This window comes from Heliconius melpomene, chromosome 13 (assembly GCF_056956725.1).
Source record: "Heliconius melpomene rosina isolate 202511_hmr_F chromosome 13, ASM5695672v1, whole genome shotgun sequence".
In the NCBI taxonomy this organism is placed as follows: domain Eukaryota; kingdom Metazoa; phylum Arthropoda; class Insecta; order Lepidoptera; family Nymphalidae; genus Heliconius; species Heliconius melpomene.
In genome coordinates, this window is record NC_140401.1 from 11,485,049 (window position 1) to 11,505,112 (window position 20,064).

The 20,064-nt window shown below is 30.3% G+C and overlaps 2 protein-coding genes across 21 annotated transcripts in view; one reads left to right on the forward strand and one right to left on the reverse strand.

Moving 5' to 3' along the window:
- The window catches only part of rg (A kinase anchor protein rugose), a 424,034-nt gene that overhangs the window by 380,095 nt on the left and 23,875 nt on the right, over positions 1 to 20,064 (forward strand). The gene's annotated exons all lie outside the window — the stretch shown is intronic.
- Positions 1 to 20,064, reverse strand: part of LOC146532965 (trehalose transporter 1-like protein) — a 42,147-nt gene that overhangs the window by 12,182 nt on the left and 9,901 nt on the right. For 2 of the 4 annotated variants that reach the window (XM_085196890.1, XM_085196893.1), the window contains exon 2: positions 2,149 to 2,248. In XM_085196890.1, coding sequence (XP_085053016.1) covers positions 2,149 to 2,248 — 100 coding nt within the window. Of the gene's footprint in view, positions 1 to 2,148; positions 2,249 to 2,927; positions 3,047 to 9,178; positions 9,548 to 20,064 lie in introns of those variants that run through there. The other 2 variants (XM_085196892.1, XM_085196891.1) reach the window with 2 other exon arrangements.

A 20,064-nucleotide genomic window follows, 5' to 3' on the forward strand; every position in this document is an offset into this window, starting at 1 on the left:
TGAAGTGAAAATAGCTGTGTACTTACTATGACTATTATTTACTGTTAGTTTTTTATTTGTTTTATTATTAATATTATATACATGCATATTTTAATTTTAAATTGTGTTTACATTTTTATAGTCTACTTGTTTAGAATGAATGAATTAATTAATTTGAATAAACTTTGCAGAAACGAAGTATTTAACAGAATTGAATGAAATGTTTCTTAAAATAGTAATTATAGTTTTAGTAAAAGCTTCACAGGTTGTATATTACCTAGGGCGTCTTAAAGATTTTATCGCTTTTTTTATAAAAAATCGAGCTATAATGATTTATTTCATAGTTAGTACTTTTATTCTTTTACGTCTCTCCTTTTTCCGCTTAAAGAATCTTAGTTAAAAAATGTAATGATTTATCACTCTACTGATTATTTTCCATACCATATTTAATGGTAGCTAGGTATATTTTAATAAATATAACTTACTAATAATATCTGCAAAATGTCAATTAGCCCCTTAAGTCAAAGGTCATGATTTTTAGTTCCGGTCACGTTAAATAACTGTATGAATTCACGTTAAATAACATTTACATGTTGTTATTTTTGTGAGTGTTGCCTTGGTGACTACTTCACAGTTAAGAATAAACAAGCGGAAGTGAGAAGCAAAATTAAATTACGTATATTATTTTCGTTTTCCCCTCTTTGTTAAGAAAGCGCGGAGTTATGTTACATTTATTTCTCTATAGTGAAGAACTAAATGATGTTTCATTAGTTTCTTTCTGAAGATGAATATACTCATAAAACTTGAATTTAAATTAACTTGTAATACGTATTATAGTTATTAAATAATAGAAACCTATTATCATAGTATTTACATAAATATAATGAAATGATGTAACACATCAATATGGAACGTGAGATTGAAGCAGATACGCGGAGCACTTTAATTTGATCTTTCATTTGTATACACGACTAGATTTTACCTATAACTTTGTTCATGTGGTCGAATTAAAGAAAAAAAAAACATATTTGTATGACACCTGACACATGGTAAGTGCCTGAGGTAACTCAGTAGGTACTGTAGGTTAAATCACGACGGTTACTACGGACTATCCAATACAAAAACATTTTTTTATTTCCTACCAACAGTTTCTGAGGTAAGCGCGTTCAGCCATACAACCTTTTTAGTTTATTATTTAACATACTCTTAATAAGGTTATTAAGAATAGTAGGTACTATTCATTATCATCAACAGCATCAACCAGTTCGTTTTTTTTTTCTGTTTTTTCAGATAAGTTAGATTATAAGGAAATGCTATTTTTATGAAAAATTCTGTAAGTTTTTATAGTGACAAAAAATATATAATTAAGAGTAGGTATGTACCTACGAATAGCAATTCGTGAAGTGCAAATAATGTATTAATGTTACATTGATATTTAACTACTTAGCAACTTAAATGTTTTGATTTCAGTAGGCAAGGCTTATTTTAAGATGCAGCTTTACACCCTTTCCAGCATAACAGTGTAGACAGAGGAAAACCAGTGATAAGACACTCCGATTACTGGTCTCCGCCTAATTTTTAAGACATTGCGTGTTGTTTGCTGGAATTCAACGCTGCACTTTGTCTACTAGTGCGGTGTGATAATATAATACTACAACTTTATCTAAGTGTGATGGTCGAACTTACAACGACCAATAAAAAAAATACTTTGGGCCTAATTTCCAAGATTTGAAGTCACGTTTAGTAAAACACTTCATAAAATGATCAAAGCTATTAGTCTCCATATCGCACTTCATGAATCGCGCAATACACACAATCCGTTGACACAATCTTAACTACGTGCTTAAATGTGAATTAAAATGCGACGATACGTATTTTTCCTATTGAAACAATGATTTTTTATTAGTTATTTACGTTTGTTATTTTTTGTTATATACATATTTATATTGATAGCGAAAACAATTATAGATAAAATAACTTTAATTTTCTCAGTTTTCCATCATATGCTTAAAAAAATAAGATTTTGCCTTTTTTCTATATATATGTTATCAGTTATGTATATTTCTATATTTTATCTTGTATATTTGTATATTTTATCTACATATGTAGGAAATTATTTTTTATCGTATTTCTATTTTAAACTTAACTCATAAGTAATTTACACTTTACCATATATAAGTCTCCATAACGCCACACCTTCCAGAAGCCTTTGATGCTCGCTAACATGGTGCGCGCGCGTCGCTCCCCGTACCGCACCTCCGCTACCCTCCTGTAAACAATATCATATTTTTTAAAACAATTACAATTTCAAACTTATAAAAAAACTAAAAAGTATATTATTCCAATATTCACTTTTCACCCAAATAGAAGCATTGCGTTTTACTGTGCTACCGTCTCAAGGCCAAAATGGCTTTTCATTAATAACTTGTTATAATAATGAAAACGCAAAATATTTTATTATATGCACTTTAAAACTACCCGTGACCCGTGGGCCGTCTTGGCGTATCGGCACATCGTCTGTATGTAAACACGACGGTTGTTGGTACGGTTGTTACTCAGGTTAATGAGTCATTTGTATTTCTTTGCTTTGGTAACAAGATAAAACGCAGCGTTGGGTTCCGCCCCTCAACACACAATGTTTCGAAAATTTAGTGAACAGTGGGAAACAGAATGAACACTAGGTTCCCTTTGCCTACTACCTTACGTGGAACTGAATAAAATAAATAAAACTATTTTTTTCTGCACATCCGCGAACATCGCAACCAAAATAAACGTAAACAAACAGAGCGTGCGTCAATCCAAAATATAAACGCTTTTGAATGGGAACGAGATAGCGATTGGATGTTTTTTCGTCGATAACAACTATAATTGTGTTCGTTCCTAGATCAGAGATCAGAGATCTGAGACGTCACGGCCACAATTAAATTTCACTAGAAAACAATACGCACTCGTCATTCATTATTATATTAATATTTCTTCATTTGAGATTCCTTTTCTCTACACAATAATATAAACAGACACCGCTGCACTCACTCACTCACTAACTACTGATGATAAATAAACTTGTAAAATATTTCGCGACATAAGTACCTATCGTGATACTTTCTTATCGGTCGAGGATGTTATCAAAGAGATTTTGTTTTTGTCATTCCGATTAATACGAATATAGCTATTATTATAATATGCAATGAAACATATTATTGGCAATATAATAAGATTGGATTAAAGAGATTTTGTAGATATTATTATTAATTTGGTAATGTTTGTATGTATGTTGGCAGTTTTTAGAACTATTTAGGTTAAAATGTTAATATTTTACCGTTGAGATTCGTTTTTGTGTTTTATTATTTAAAAAAATACTTTTGCTGTTTACGTTACGTTAAATACGTTTCTGGGACATTAAATAAATACATTATAGAATCATATAATATTTTTGTTATCTTAGAAGTAAATATCTACACTAATGGAAAATTAATTGCTATATAAATGAAAAGCGATATCAACCTTTTACAAAACAATTTTAACAACAAAATTTAGTGTGTCAACTTTAATATGTACTTACTTGTATTGAGAAACAAAAGGAAATGCATTTTAACGACGGAAGTAAGACTTATATTTACTTAAATATTTAATAGAATTTTGTATCGGAAATTGTGAAACTTAATTACTGCTAAATGAACTAAATAAATATAAACGCAATCCTTGTTTACGATCTGAGTATAGTAATATAAATGATATTTTTTTTATTGTTATCTTATTTTTTTTTCCGAAGTACTACATCTTGAGTAACGGTCTACCAGAGCGGAAAAGTGGAAATAATTGATGCCCCCGTTTCTGGATCGAACCCATAACCCACAAACGCTATACCGCCGCGATACCGCGATAGATAATTATTTAAATAAACATACCACACCCGTATTTATTATTAGACACATACGATTGGATTGCATTAGTTACATATACTTCCTCGATTAACAACGGTAATACGTTTCCTAGCCGCTAAGAGGAAATTCGCTTTAATCGTGTCAAGTGTCGTATGATAAAGGCGGAATTGAGTTGATTGTTTTGGATAGTTATTATCTGTAGTGCAATACGTACTCGTATAATGTTTAATTTATATAAGTATACTAGCATTACCTTATTATATTTATCGATAGTCATTTGTTGTGTCTTACTTTTTTCTAATATATATACCATAGCATGAAAATTATGACTATATTGTTCTTTGATAGACAGCCATGTATATTTACATCTAAATTATATAAAAAGCGTTATCTTCTACATATATATAATCGAAAAGTCACTCACTCATCACGAAATCTCAGAAACTACATGTGCTAGGAATCTCAAATTTTGCATAGGAGTTACTTATAGGACGTAGGTGCTCGCTAAGACGGGAATTTGCAATATTCGACTTCTAAGGAGTTGTTTTTGGGGTCGAAAGTTTGTATGAAACTTTGTTACTACGAATGCTAGGAGTCTCAAATTTGCATAGACGTCACTAGGACGTAGTCATGGAGACAGTAATTAATAATAAAATAGTTCACGCGGGTGAAACCGCGAGCGGGCCGCTAGTCTTATATATTTCGCCTCCTCAAACAGAGCAGCTTTGATTTCCGCCATTGCTATAATGTAACATTTTAAAAATAAAATACAAACTTAATTGTATAAAACTTCGAAAACTATAATTGCTCTACGTAAATTATATATAATTAATCGAAATTTAATTAAAAATAACATACAAAAAAAATAGAACCTTAGTACCTTATCACCAGAAATATAGGAAATGAATATATTCTCGCACGTTTTTGCTCTCTATGAGGTAGAGGGTAATTTATGTATACGTATTGTCAATTGTTAATACGGAAGGCAATGAATTTACGAGTATAATATAGAGCAAAGTAACAATTAAGTTTAATGATAAAACTAGATAGATGTCTCTAAGAGTTGTGTATGACATAGTAGAGTGGGTTGCATCGAAACGTTTAACAATTTACAATATATAACTTTCTTCGATAAATGAACTATCCAATACAACAACTTACAGTCTTTGAATTCGAACATTTGTTTCTGAGATTAGAGCACTCAACGAAACGAACACTTCAGTTGTATAATAGTAGTATAGATAATAGCATTTTTATTGTCTAGTAAACAATTTAACGCTAATAAAATTAATTTTATCTACATTTATATATATGTAGCTACTAGCTTAGCAAACGTAATTAACGACCCGATATCGTTATCACTGAGCCCTGAGGTCAGATGGGCAATAATAGAAATGTTTACAGTACTACTGCCAACGGCGCGCGCCGTCAACCTTCACGACGCATCCTCAACTTTTATAAGATCTGTGGAATTGCGGAATGCGTGTTTATATTCATGACCTAGATTAATTTTCACGTTAATTATGTATTTATTTGTAGGATTTTTCTTATTTTTCTGTATAGATGACTGATTAAATATGTACATTGTACAATATATAACTATGTATATAATATATCATATTGACATATTTTTGTACTGTGATTTCTTCGCATAACTGGTTTGACGTAAAGAACTCGCCATAACGTGTTCCCTTCCGTTCTCCGCCAATTTCAACCACCAATCACCAATTTTTGTTGAGCGGAAGTCCACGTCGCGTTTATCTGTAACTAATGACTAATTTCATTTAGACTTAGCTACAACATTTTTGTTCTTGTTCCGAAGCCTTCAGCTCTTAAATTATGCTACTAATTTAAAAATGATAAAACTCTTATACGCGTGCTACGATCGTTTACGTATGTATTTATTCACTTGTTTCACTTTTTTTTTGTTTACCTTGCACGTAGGTGCTAATTTTTAAATCAATAATATTACTCAAAAAACCTTTGTGTATGTAAACATTAGTGGTGATAATTATGTTTGAAAGGCAAATTAATATATTCTAGTGCTTTAAGGAAATATGAAAAATCTTTGACTAAACGCCGCCTATTAATTTTCTTATTCGATATTAATTATAATTAGTTTATAGTATTTTTATTTTCCTGTATTGGTGAAATAAAGTGCAGCATTCTCCTATACTCTAAAGTGCATACACCGTATTAGGTAAACGGCTCTTAAGATGCAAAAAATTAAATTGAATACCGTGAAGATATAATAAAACTTTTATAACAAACTTCCAAACGACATGGTTAATTTATCACTGAACAAATTTAAAAAAGTGGTAAAGCACAGGCTCTGCCAAAAAGCATATTACTCTGTTAAAGATTATGTTTGCGATAATGATGTTTGGAAATGAGTTGCTCTTTTTCTAAGTTAAAATTGTTAATTGTAATTTGTAACAAATGTTGGCATTTAAAAAGAGTGGCCATGAGTTTCTTTGCCTGTATCTATCTTCTCATGAGCTCAACCATTTGAACGGGCTTTTTCAAGTCAAAATTGCACATTTTTTTTGGTTATTTTTAATTTGCATTTTTTTTCTATTTTATGACATGTCCAAGTAAATGTTAAGCATTTTTATGGAATAAAGATATTTTGACTTTGACTAAAAAATTGCAGGTATATTAAATATTATTTATTCGTTATTCCAATATATATATCGCCATTATGTTATATATAAAGTGATAAATTTTTAACTATAGATATATGAAATAAAAAAGTTAATCTCCATTTTCGTGTTGAAATCCACAAGACAAGCACTGGGCAACGACTAGTAATATAATAATTTTATAATAATAACTGAAATGTCAATTAATACAATCGATCAAAGTTTGTTTTTTGCTCGTATTCACTTCGAATTCGTTTGCTAATTCGTGTTGTCAATTTTGGACACGTAAAGGTGTCGTCGTTGTGAGCTTAACCTGTTTGGGTATGAAATTAATTTTTATTGTTTATAATCAAAACGTTATTAAAGTAATTTGAAGATAATATCGCCTAACCGAGGATAATTTAGGCCAGGCCAATCAATCGCGACAGGTTGGGCTTCGATTCCAACTTGATGTAATGAAATATTTAATATATTAATTTCCTCGCTCTCGTAAAAAAAGCAAAGTTTGTCATAACACTAGGTTCCCAGGTTTCCTTAACGTAAGAAAAAAAACGAAAGATAAAAACTATTTCGAATAATGAGCTTATTAAACAATTTACTATATATAATTAATTCATTAGCAAGTTGTAAAATTTTTCACTGTATCGCTTTCAATTCTCTAAAATACAGCATTTTTTTTAATATGTTTATGAAATTAGTGTTTCTTACATGTATCTATGTAATAGGTACATTTCAAGGATATTTTCATTGGAAAGTTAAAATGAAGAATATTTAATAAATAATGTTAAGTTTTAGAATTTCATTTACACGTTTACAATAAAATGTATTAGATTTATGTATTAGATTATTTACCGCTGTCGAACGGCGAGTTAAATAATATCAATCACGGGCATGCGTAATGAATCAGCGTCGAGATTGTATGAGTAAATACATATTCAATTGATTTATATTACTTTTAGTATAAACGCTATAAGTAAAATATTAGATATTATTATTTTATTTTTCTTAATATAACCCGAGTTATGTTATTATTTATGTTTTTCATAAATTTAAATTATATTTTCAAGTAGCTCATTTTCCTACATAACCCAGTAAACAGATGGAACCAAGAAGACAGAAATCCCACTTTCCGCACAATTTTCGAGACATGCGTGTTGAGTAAGGAAACTCAACGCCGCGACTGGTCTACCAGGACAGGGGAGTGAAAAATATATATAATCAAAAAGTATGAATATTATAACGAATTTTGACATAACAAGACTTAGAATATAATTTTACTTTTATTTTAATAATCGACTAGAACGATTGATTGCGGTTAATGATTAGTTATTCTAAGCACACTTATTCCATCTAAACTGTATTAACTAATATGAATTATTTATATACTAGTATTGCGTGTGTATTTAATAATCGCAAATTAAGATCCTTCCATATTAAAACTACGTCATTGATTTTCTGAGACTCGCTCTTTGTCTCTTGTAAATATCGTATCGGCAAAAATAACACTCAGAGGAATTTAAATACATTTTAGATTAACCATTCTAAATATTTTTTTAGGATCAAGTTCCGCCGAATTCTCGAAGCTTTGCGTGTTGAGTGGTGGAGCTCAGCACCGCACTCTACTAGAGCGAGAATATAATAATATGAAATATTTAATTCCCTCGTTTGATAATCGAACCCACATCCGTCGCGTTTACTGTCGCTTGTGTCCCTGTACCACGACGACCCCAATTTTTTTATTTAATTATATAAAGCATAAAAAGTTTAAAATAATAGCTTTATTGTTAAATTATCATGTCAAGTAAACACTATTTTTATATGTTTATAAAGAATATTATATCTAATCGTTTCTATTGTTTTCTTAATTTTTTTCACATAATAAATTTAAAAAGATTTAGTGCTCGATTGCTAATAATATGATTTACAAAATGATAAATGTATATATAATTATAAATTTCTATGTAGGTACACAATTTTACAAATAATTTGGAAAATCAAGTAGACATTATATGCTCTATGATACTATCTTAGAAACTTGGACTTATACTTGCGAACATAAAAAACCTAACGCGTTCCAATTACCGGTATTAACTTCTGAAGAAAATGATATTTTTATATGTTTATAATTAATATAGCTAATGGTTTCTATTGTCTTCATTTTTTTCACATAATAAATTTAAAGACATTTATTGTTGATTGTAATGATATTAGTTTAAATTTGGAAAATAAAACTGAATTTTGTTTTTATTACAAATTTTAAATAATAGAAATGATGTTGTGACATTATTTGTTTCTTTTCTCGATCTGAAAAAGCTATCCGCAAACACTGCTTGTTAGATACGTTTTGTATATACGTATAATAAACTTTTTAAATTATATTTTACGTTTACAATCGTTCATCGTTGAATATGAGTAGGCATTAAAATATAGTAATACATATTGTGGCATTGTGGTATTAATTATATATATTATCAATAGCGCAGTACTTACTTATATAAGTTTTAATATTATGCATATAAAATAGTAAATTTTCATTTCATAGATGGAACGTTATTTTAAAATTGCCGATATTTTTTTATTTCATACTTCAATGTCATAATTTCCAATTTAAATAAATTAGTCCAGAATATGTCTAATAACTTAAAAAATATATAAATAAACACATTTACTTACTGGCTTGTATCACTTAAAGTCCAGATTATTATTTATAATAATATAATATTTTATATTTTACTGATAAAATAAAATAAGATTTCACACGTAAAATAATCGAGCACTTTTCTTTTAGCACAATGTTTACGCGGGAAAATCGCACCACACCGATATTTAAATTTGGAACACACGTGCGTTCACACTCGGCTCTCTCGATATTTGGCACAGATACTTATTTGTTTTAATTTATTTATTTTTTTAATTTCTATATTTTTTAAGACTGTCACATCACAAGTAAGGCCTGTCGATCGACTGTAGAAAGAACAGACATACAACTTGTATGATTGTACTTGACCTTGCGCAGCTCTCTGGCGTACTGATGCCGCTTTTCGTTCACACTGCCTGTTTTATAACACGCTAGTGTCGTTCAAACTTTTACTAAACGCTTTGATAATGAGATGACATCTCTTGTATGGAGCAATTATATATAATCAAATTGCCTTATTTGTTATATAAGTTTATTCTAAAATATTAACACAGACCAAAATCAAATCTGACGTTATTTCTTACTTTAAATGGACAGACTAATAATAATGGGTGGACTATCGATCACATTAATTATCTACTATTAAATAGTAACACATAAATGTCAACATTCAAGTTCATTCAAGTTGGGAAAATATGCACTAATAGATCATAATATGAAATTTTACAATATTGTGTGGAAGAAGCAGAAAATAAATAAAATTTATAATATTTTAGACCAAATCAATTTATCTTATAATTTAAAATATGTAGTCTTTAAAAGAAATTAGCCCATCATGACTCAATGTGACAGCGTCTGACTGTAAAAGTTTATATGACAGTTGTCGGTTCTTTCCCCATTCGGGCATAATTACTTATTTAGATTTTCCCGCCCCGGTAAGATAGAATTCTGCGGCAAGCATTGCTTCGAGTACGACCAAAAAAAAGTACGAAACGTCTTAACACTAAGTTCGCTCTGTTTACCTACGGGCGAGCGAGAGATAAAGCGAGTAGCTGAAAAACAATACTTAACATTTTTTTATTACAATATTTCAATAGACATTCATTAGTGATGTTTAACCTAATAAAATGCTTTATTTTTTAACTGATAATATATTTTTTGCATTTAAACTACTTAAGAAACGGATGTGGCGCTTAGAACAACGAGTTCAAAAAATTGTTTATGACTTAAAATTACAGAATTTTATATGTTTTTGTGCTGCTTTACTAAGAAACAATGAAAACACGTGTATTTTATAATACAGTGGCGTAATGTATAGTTCATAAGAGATAAGTCATATAGCTCTCGACAGTGCTACAGAAGCAAGTGACACGTTAATAGATAGCTTAGACTTCCCAACTCTAGAATATTCTTATGAATTTTTAGTAGTCGTTAATAATACTACATACCTACTATGTATCATTTTAAATTTAATCTATATTGGTAATTTTAGTACTTTTAAAAATGTACATGATCGATCCAATTTAACACATTGTCTAACAGGATCAATACTAATATACTAAGAACTGCGTCTTATTATATACGCAATAGTAGTGAGCTCGACCCCTAATTCGGGAAATAATTTTAAAAAATAAATAAATAAATATTTAGACGTTGCTGGTAGACTCTGGCCTCTTGGAAACCGTCCAAGTTAAAAATAAATTAAATAATAATTTTTAAAATACAATTCAAGTTACTGTTAACAAATTGAAACGTAACTAAATTAGGAAGCATTGGGTTTCGTACTTTAAATAAAACAAAAAATAATAATTTAGTTATTACATTACTACTTATAACATTTGAGTGATGAAACGATGAAACGATGACTGTTTCTTATTTGTTTTGTTTGCATTTATTCTCACGAAATTATCGTATTGTTTGTTTATTTATTTAAATGCTATGATTTAATGGTATAAATATAATCTAAATTTTAGAAGCAAAACAACTATGTCATCTGAAAAAAACACATAAGTATGTATATTACAAAGACTGCATTGTATTTTATTTCCCACGCTATCAATTTATCACGTTAGATATGAATATTCGAGAGCACGAAGCTAATGATTTGTCTAAATTTTGGGAAGGAATTTAGGAATGTTCCAGAATATATTTTAACTAATTACTAAATACTACAAGATCTCGATCTCCATCTAAACACCGTCAATTCATTTCTAGAACATAGTAGAAAATTATTTTGATTAAGTTGGAAAAAAGAGCTCTAATGTGCAGTTAAAAGGCCAGCAATTGCTTCAAGCCTCTTACCTGCAACCTGCTTGCACCCCCAGTCTCTATAGTTTGTATAATATATGTTCGTTAACTCATCCTCCATACATTAGCTAATTCCATACAGTTATTCATTCATACACACATTCATTAACATAAACATATAAACACAATCTCGTTCACACCACGACGTCATTGATATGAGAGCCACTGGCGAGGTGTTTTAATCGAGCATCGACCATGTCTGATTTGCTAGTGCTATTAAGAAAATGAAGAACAGTGTGACGTATCCGAACTCGTTAAATAACTATTTTATTATAAATATTAATATTTTTCCTTTAGTACCTACACAAAAAATAAAAAGCACAGCAGTCTGACTGTAGATCGCGACGGTTATGGATTCAATTGTCATTCAAGGGGATTGCATTTCTTTGCTCCGGTAGATCAGCAAAGAGTGGTGTTGAGGTCCGCTACTCAGCTCGCAAAGTCTCAAAAATTGGGAGAAAACGGAGTGTCGTAACACTAGGTTATCTAAGTCGTTATATGCATACAGTGTAAATTAAAAAAAAAATAAATAAGTGATACTAACATCAATTTAAAGAAAAACCATATCTAACAAACATTTTCATGCCAATTTATAGAAATTGTTCTATTATGTTACTCATATGATAACTACATATTATGTAGATACTATACGGGTTTCCATGTCTTCAGGAAACGAGCTAATCTCTTAAATTACACCAATTATATGACATATAACATACATGTTGTCTTTTATGTAAGATTTCTTTTTTAAAAACACAATACGTTTTTTCCACAAGCTATCTCGTTTTCCATAGTAAGTAAAGAAAATGCACATTTTTACCTTCTAGATTCACTTTTTTCCTAAAATTAAAAATTGATTTGTTATTTCAGTAGGTCGCCCTGTACTTGACGAATGTCTGTTCAGCGATAAAATATATAATTTGGAAAATATTTTAAATAACACTGAATATAAATATTCGTGTCGTGGCCAAGGCAGGAGTAAAAGCGTGTGACTCTAAACGCGACAGGTTGTAGGTTCGATTCCCACTCGAGGAAATCAAATATTTAATATTTTTGAGGCAATGCGCGGCGTTGAGTGAGCCACTCAACAGTCAATGCCTGCAGAATTCGGCGGAAAGTGGAGAGCGGACTGCTTAACACTAGGCTCCCTCTGCCTACCCAACATATGAGACAGAGTGAGAAAACAGACAGACAGTATGAGAAAAATATATTAATATTGCTTGTGGATTCTAAGTCCGTCAAATGGACAAACAGGGTCAAATAATATATTTCACCACAATTATTGTACATAGGTACCACCTATGTACAATAATTGTGGTTGACTTCTAAAATATTATATTTTTAAGTGTGAACTATGTCAACAAACTTTCACTAATATTATAAAATAAGGTTACTCGAAAAAATATTACTGTTATTTAAATTGTATACTATCTTTGCTGTGCTAAATGATGTTGAGTAGGTACTCTATTTTTTCCAGGAAAGAAAGTAAGCAAATAACAATGGTATGACAGAGGCTGACATTTTGTTACCTTTTGTATGTTAATGTAAACTTGGTCCTTAACTGTTGCTTATACCTATAACTATAGAACACTTTACTGAACCTACTTTTCGTCGTCTTTATTTTTATTTATTATTTAGCAATATCTATATATTTTTACAACAATTTAACCTAGAATAGATATAATAATAAATAATAGGAATAAATTCCCCACGTTTAGTTCATTACTCTTTAGCCAATTTTCTGATAAATTTTTTTTTATAATATCTTTCCTTAAAAAGTAACAGTACAATAAGTACAATACATATTTTATATGACACTTATATAATTGACTCAGTAAATATTTTGAAATACGAAAATGTGTTTTTCCATTTTCCCAACAGAAAATATCCTAATATGGCTGAACAGGAAAATATTGTATTTATTATTTGTCATGTGGTTAAAATTGAAGTTCTTAAGAAACGATGCCCTGAAGACTAAAAAGCTTTCGTCGAATACTTATATTTTAAGAATTTAAAAACATTTTATATATGAAAATATTTCATTATTTAATTATTAAGAAAAATGTAGATTACACACCACTTTAATACATTTTCTTGTTGGTTTCTTTGATTTATTATTTTTATAAATATTTTTAGTCTGTAGTAATCAAATTTTATTGCCAACTATAACTATTAACACATTCTATTAATACCAACCATTAACTAAGTAAGTCGTAAATGAAGTTAGAAAATACCACACGCAGTAAGCAGGTAGGTACTGTCGCCAACGCAACTGCGGAAATCGGAAGTGGCTCCGTAAAGAATGCTGACCATTTATGATATATTATTACGTTTAAATCATTCTCGAAGCTAAGAATAGATACAAGGATTTTTTATACTGTAGCTATTTATATGTATCGTTATTGTTATATTATGTGGTCACGTTTGTATGGCAGATATCATTGAGGTGCAATTTATTTAGAACGTCTTGGACCATGGTTGTTAGTTCAAATCAACATACATTTCCACTGAGCAGGTTAATTAGAGGGAATCTAATGTGGAATCTTAGGGCATCTAAACCCCCCGTTCTCCACGTTCTGTCAAATTTTTTAGACATTGTGTTTTAATTGGCGGAACTGAACGCCACATAAGTTTGTAGTATTATATTTTTGCATATTTCTTACTGCAATGTTGACTTAAGTATGTAATATGAAATTGAATCCAGCTGTAAAGATGAGCATGATGTGAAAAATATAAAAAAAAATAAACGTTAGTAGTACGTATTTGCATTTTTATAGTGAAATTAGTAGCTATTATATTGACTTTTTTAATCTTCACGAAGTATTAAAGTGTATACTTAAAAAATATATACATATATCACGTTAATTACTTCAAATCAAGTCAAATTTATATTTATAATATTTTTAAAACCAGAACGAAGTTTTCATTTTCTTTTCTGAAAAGTACTTGCTATCTATTCTGCAAAATTTGATTTACGTAATAAGAGCTAAGAATAATTATAGCATTTATCGTAAATAGCCGACGTAACACAATTCATACGAAACGTAAATTGATAACCGTAACAGAATCCCCATGAATTATATAAGACTCCTATAATTTTTATGGTGTTCTCATATATCATTGCTGCTTGATTGCGCGGCTTGAGATAACAGATTCAAGTTCTAATCGACATATTGCATTTTTTTCTTTTTCTCGCCTTTCCCCGTGTAGCTAACCTAGCAGAGAAAACTAGTGCAAAGACACTCCCCTCGCCAATTTGAGCCCAATTTTCGAGACTTTAGTTGCGTGGTGGAACTCAATCCCACTCACAATGTCTCGAAAATTAGGCGGACAAAATGTCTTATCATTGGACTCTCTGTACCTTGCTAGCGCGAAGCTGAAAAACAAACATAACGTCACGTAGATTTCTTATAACAATTCCATTGACCGAAGACCGTTACTTTCCAATATTAAATTTACACATCTTGGACAAGAGCCCAAGACTTCAATAAAAATATCTAAAAATAGTAATGGTGAAGCGATTGAAACAAAAAAGAAACGTTTATGACAATGTGATAGAAATATAGTTTTCATGTTGATAAAGACATTTCATTTATAAATGTAATTTAATTTAATTTATGTAAGCAATCTGTGGAAAGGAAAACATTTTTACCTTAAACTTTTCATTAGTTTAATTTCGCCACTCAACACGCAATGTCTCGATTCCTCGATGCATGAGTAACGGAGTGTCTTAACACTAGGTTTCCTCTGCCCATCCTACTATGAGACTGTACTAAAAATGTATGAATTCAAGATTTTTTAGTTTCTTTATTTTTTTTTAACACTGATTTTTTTAAAATAAGCTTAAAAGTTTCCTCAATAATAAATCTTAACATTACTGAGTCACTTTTACGTGAATATTGTAAATATTCTAGTCAGGTTGCATAGAGTGCATATTATTTTATAGTACGAAATTCACTGAACTCCATTACTAGGTACGTTCTTATGCGTTTTCCTTAAATTCTTTTGAGTGTTATAAGCGTGAATATTATAGAAGGAAACTCCTTATTTTGTCATATAGCTTTTAATACTTAATTAAAAGGAATGTAGCTTACTAAAGGGTAGAGAGACGGGAGATATCTCAATTTACATCTAAAAGTCCACGCAAACAAAGTCGAAGGTCAATTTTGATTTAGAACCCACTCGGTACTGATGATTATACTAAAAATTCTAGCACATATGTGGTTAGTGTAGCAAGGAATATGACCGATACGCTCTATGTGTATGAATTGTATTCTATTGTGTTTATTAGCGTTGGGTTGTAAAAGCTAAGGTGCTGGGTTCGATTCCCATTAGGGGGAGTTAATTATTTTTTGTCCTCGCTCTGGTAAGAGTACAAAGCGCGGCGTCAAGCTCCGGCATTCTACACGCCAAGTCTCAAAAATTGGGTGATGTGTGGGAAACGGAGTATCATACTACAGGATTGCCGGGTACTACAGGTTTGAACTATATTAAAAAATGTAATTTCTACGAGAATTTAAAATATAAGAATATTTATTATGACAGAATATTTTTATTTTTCATATTAAACCTTTTTCTTTACAATAATATACGAAAACGATTATACACACAACAAGAACACATAAGATAATTTATTAAGTGTTCGTTCTGCGGAAATCGTTAGCGCGAGCTGTCCGCTATAGATTGCTCTTCCGTACTCCATACACCACGCCCACGCTTTTACCGGAACTCTGCCTATGGTACGACACTTTTAGCGCAGTTTCGCATTATATCTACAAAATTATGTTGAATTTTTGTTATTTCATTCTAGACTAAATTGGAAAATCATGGTTTTTGCGTTTTAAATTTATTTTAGGCTAACTGCAGACTTAGAATTGTTGTTAAGGTTATATTATTTGGGATGAATTTCATATTTATGTTGACATTTTGTACATAAAAATATTAAGATATTTTTTTTTTGTATTTTTTTTTTCTAATCGTTTTTTTATAATAGTATTCAACTACTGGATCTATGTCTCTATGATAGCCTCGATATTAATATTTTATATAAATTGGATTAATTTGAAAAAGATATCGATTATATGAATACATATAATAAAAAACTAAAAATAATATAAATAATAGTAAGTACGTAGAAATAATCATAATATTACGGAACGATAACAACAGCGTAACTTATCTCATTGTCATGAAGTTGAAGGTGACAAATATTATTTGCATATTTCTCCCTGAAATAATCGTGATAAAACAATGTGTGTACCATTGTGTCTGTATCTAGCCAGCTATATACCACTGGCTTGTTAATTAATATTGTTATATATGTAAGCACGAAATTACTCTGTATCCCGTACACAGGGTAGATAGAGGAAACCTTGGGACCTAGTGTTAAGACACTACGTTCCTATTAAGACACTTTAGTTTCTGACTTTCCGCCTATTTTTTGAGGCATTGCGTGTTGAGTGGCCAAACTCAATGCCTCGCTTTACCTCGTTACCAGAGCAAGAAAATGGAAATATTTAACACGTCATTCCCCCAAGTCGCTATCGAATCTACAACCGTCGCTTTTACAGTCGCATGCTTGAGTCTCTACCCCTCGACAAAGTCTGAAATATTTTAAAATAATAGTCTAAACATACATATAACGTTTTTAAGAGGGATCAGTGACAATCTTACGGTCTAACATGACCTGAATGTATTACCTTTTTTACTCATAATATTACCAAACTTAAGTAAAACTACAACAATATAATGGTTTCCGCTTACGCCAATTGATAGCATCTGTCGTAAATGAATGCACGACAATCCAAGCACTTAGTATGCGTTAAGTAAATAGACTACGAGAGACCATTGTATGTATATGAACTAACATGTCTGTATAAATCTTAAACATCTTTAAAATTCTATAGAAATCAGTAGTGGTTAACTTGTAAAACGACAATACTATAACAATGAGAACAATAATATTGTACTATGTGCGTAAATTAGACAATAAATGTGTGATAAAGGCTTTGTTCTTTGATTGTACATTAAATAAACTTACGTGTGGCATGTGTATTAGTATGTATAATGTGATGATAAAAATATATAGAAGGTTTGCTTGTTTGCTCCAAATACTTCAGGGAAAACTATTAAATGAATAACATTTGTATAGTGATAAAATACTAAAATTTAATTTATTTTGGAAATAATGAAACAAAGACAATATCTGCAATTTTAGTACTGAATTACGACGACATTGGATTCGAACCCGCGATATTTGCGCATTCGCAAATATTAGCGGCAAATATTTGCGTTGGCTTTGCGAATATTCAACAAATGACTTTCAATACATATATTAAATATTCAAATTCGTATATTAAACATTCATATATTAAAAAAATCAAATTTAAAATCTGTAAACATTAAATAATCATGCAACGTTATTTTGAGTTTTAACCCAATTCTTGCTTTCCAGTTTCTTCAACTTGAGTGTTTTTCTTGGGTTTTTTTAGTTTTTGTAATAAAAATATGCTATATTTTTCTTGATTATGCACAGTGATATTTAAAAAAAAACTTGTAAAGGCGAGAGTAACAAGGTCGGCAGTGTTCTTTATATAGAGTTCTTATCTTATCTATTGTATATAATGTTTAAGATCGATATAAAATGTAAAAAATGTATAAATAATATTTTAAATTGATAAAAAAACGTTTTTAACATTTACTGTTTCATATATTCCAATTGTTATATGTTCGTTACTACAGTAGTACACTCCCATCTGTCTAATTTCAAGACATTGCGTTAAGACCTCAGTGTCTTAACAATATGGTTCACTCTGATTTGAGATTCGTAAAAAAAAATATGAGAAAATAATAATAACTGCTATATCTAAAGTTTGCGCGCGACCTTAACAATCAGGTTCCGCTCAAGAGATAAATGGCCAGTTTTAATAGGAAGTTCAACACTTCCGAATGGTCGCAGCGAACAGTATTATTGTAGTGTTATTTATTTTTTTTAAATAAATATAATTCAGATTAAATTAAGGCGCGGTTGGTGCCAGTGAACTTTGATCTTTTAAGTTTTATTGACCGCCATGTCTCAAAAAAAACTCTTACTAAAGAGTAAGAGTAAGAGAGAGAGTAAGAGTTTAGTTAAAGTTGATAATAAAGATTATCAACTTTAACTAAAGCTTTAAACTTTAACTAAGCGTTAAATATTTTAGAGAAGCACTAGGTAAAAGAATATAATATAATAATTTTATAATAATAACTTAAATATCAATTAATGTAATCGATCAATATTTGTCTTTTGCTCACATCAATTTCGAATTCGTATGCTAATTCGTGTTGTCCATTTTGGACATGAAAAGGTATCGATATTATAATCTTAACCTGTTTGGATACGAATTTAATATTTAATTATCATTTTATTCATAATCGAACACGTTATTACTTTAAAACATATGAATGATTTTGAATTGAATTGAATTTTTAATATTTAAACTTATAATTTTATATTAAAAAATATATTTTTTTTGTTTAGAGGAAAAAAGTTAAATGTATCTGTATGATAACCTAATATACGTATTTCTATGTTTAAAAATCTATTTCAAAAGACTGATGACCTCTATTCGTAATTGCTGACAGCATTAACTTATTTATTATATTTTGTCAATAATTAAACTAAAAACAAATTTAGAAGTAAAACTAAAAAAATATATTAATCAGTTTTTTGGTTTATTTATTGATTCAGTCACGTTTGGCTACATCATTATATTTTTTCAGGATTCACACTTTTTTCCTCCACTGCTACGCCTTGGTAGAAGCCCTGCCTATTGCGGGCTATCGTCGCATTTAGTGCGCCCCGCGGTACACTTGTCAATATGCCATGTGGCCCATGTGTCATACACAACTTCTAGTTATTTTCATTTGACCACGCGGGTAAAGTCATAGATAAAACTCAGTTCTTATTTCAATAAGTTTAAACGTTATTGAACATTGTTCGACACTACGATCAGACAGACAGCGCGACGCGGGTCGTCGACCCGAAGCGCGTCGGCCGTGACCTACTCGCGAGTGCTACTTGCTCCGCGGAAATAAACTGTTAACCAATTCAACGTAACTTTGGTTTTAACTATTGATTTAAACCAAAATTTTTAAATTACTTATAATAAATAATATACCTCATATTATTAATAATATTACGAATGCGTTCATCGTAGCGCTATGAGACAACGTCTGAATGTTAACACGATGGTTGTTGATTCGATTCACGATGAGAGGAATTAATTTATTCCAACTCCACGCTCTGGCAAGACACAGAGCGGCCTTGAGCTCCGCCACTAAACCCGCAATGTCTCGTACCTGGATAAAAAGTGGAGAACTCTTTTGACATAAACTTCTCCCTGGCTACTCTGCTAAGCGGGTAAAGAATAAAGCTACTTTTTTCCTAATAACATCAGGGATATGGTGGCTTTTTCTATTTTTACGAAAACTTTAAAATTTTATGTCTACTATAAAACACTTGCTATCATACGTACTTGACCTAAAGCCTTGACTTAATAAATAGGTACTTTCCCCCGTAAAAAAAATATTTTCGTTGTCTCCTTGAAATTGTGCAAGAGTATTTTTTCATTTT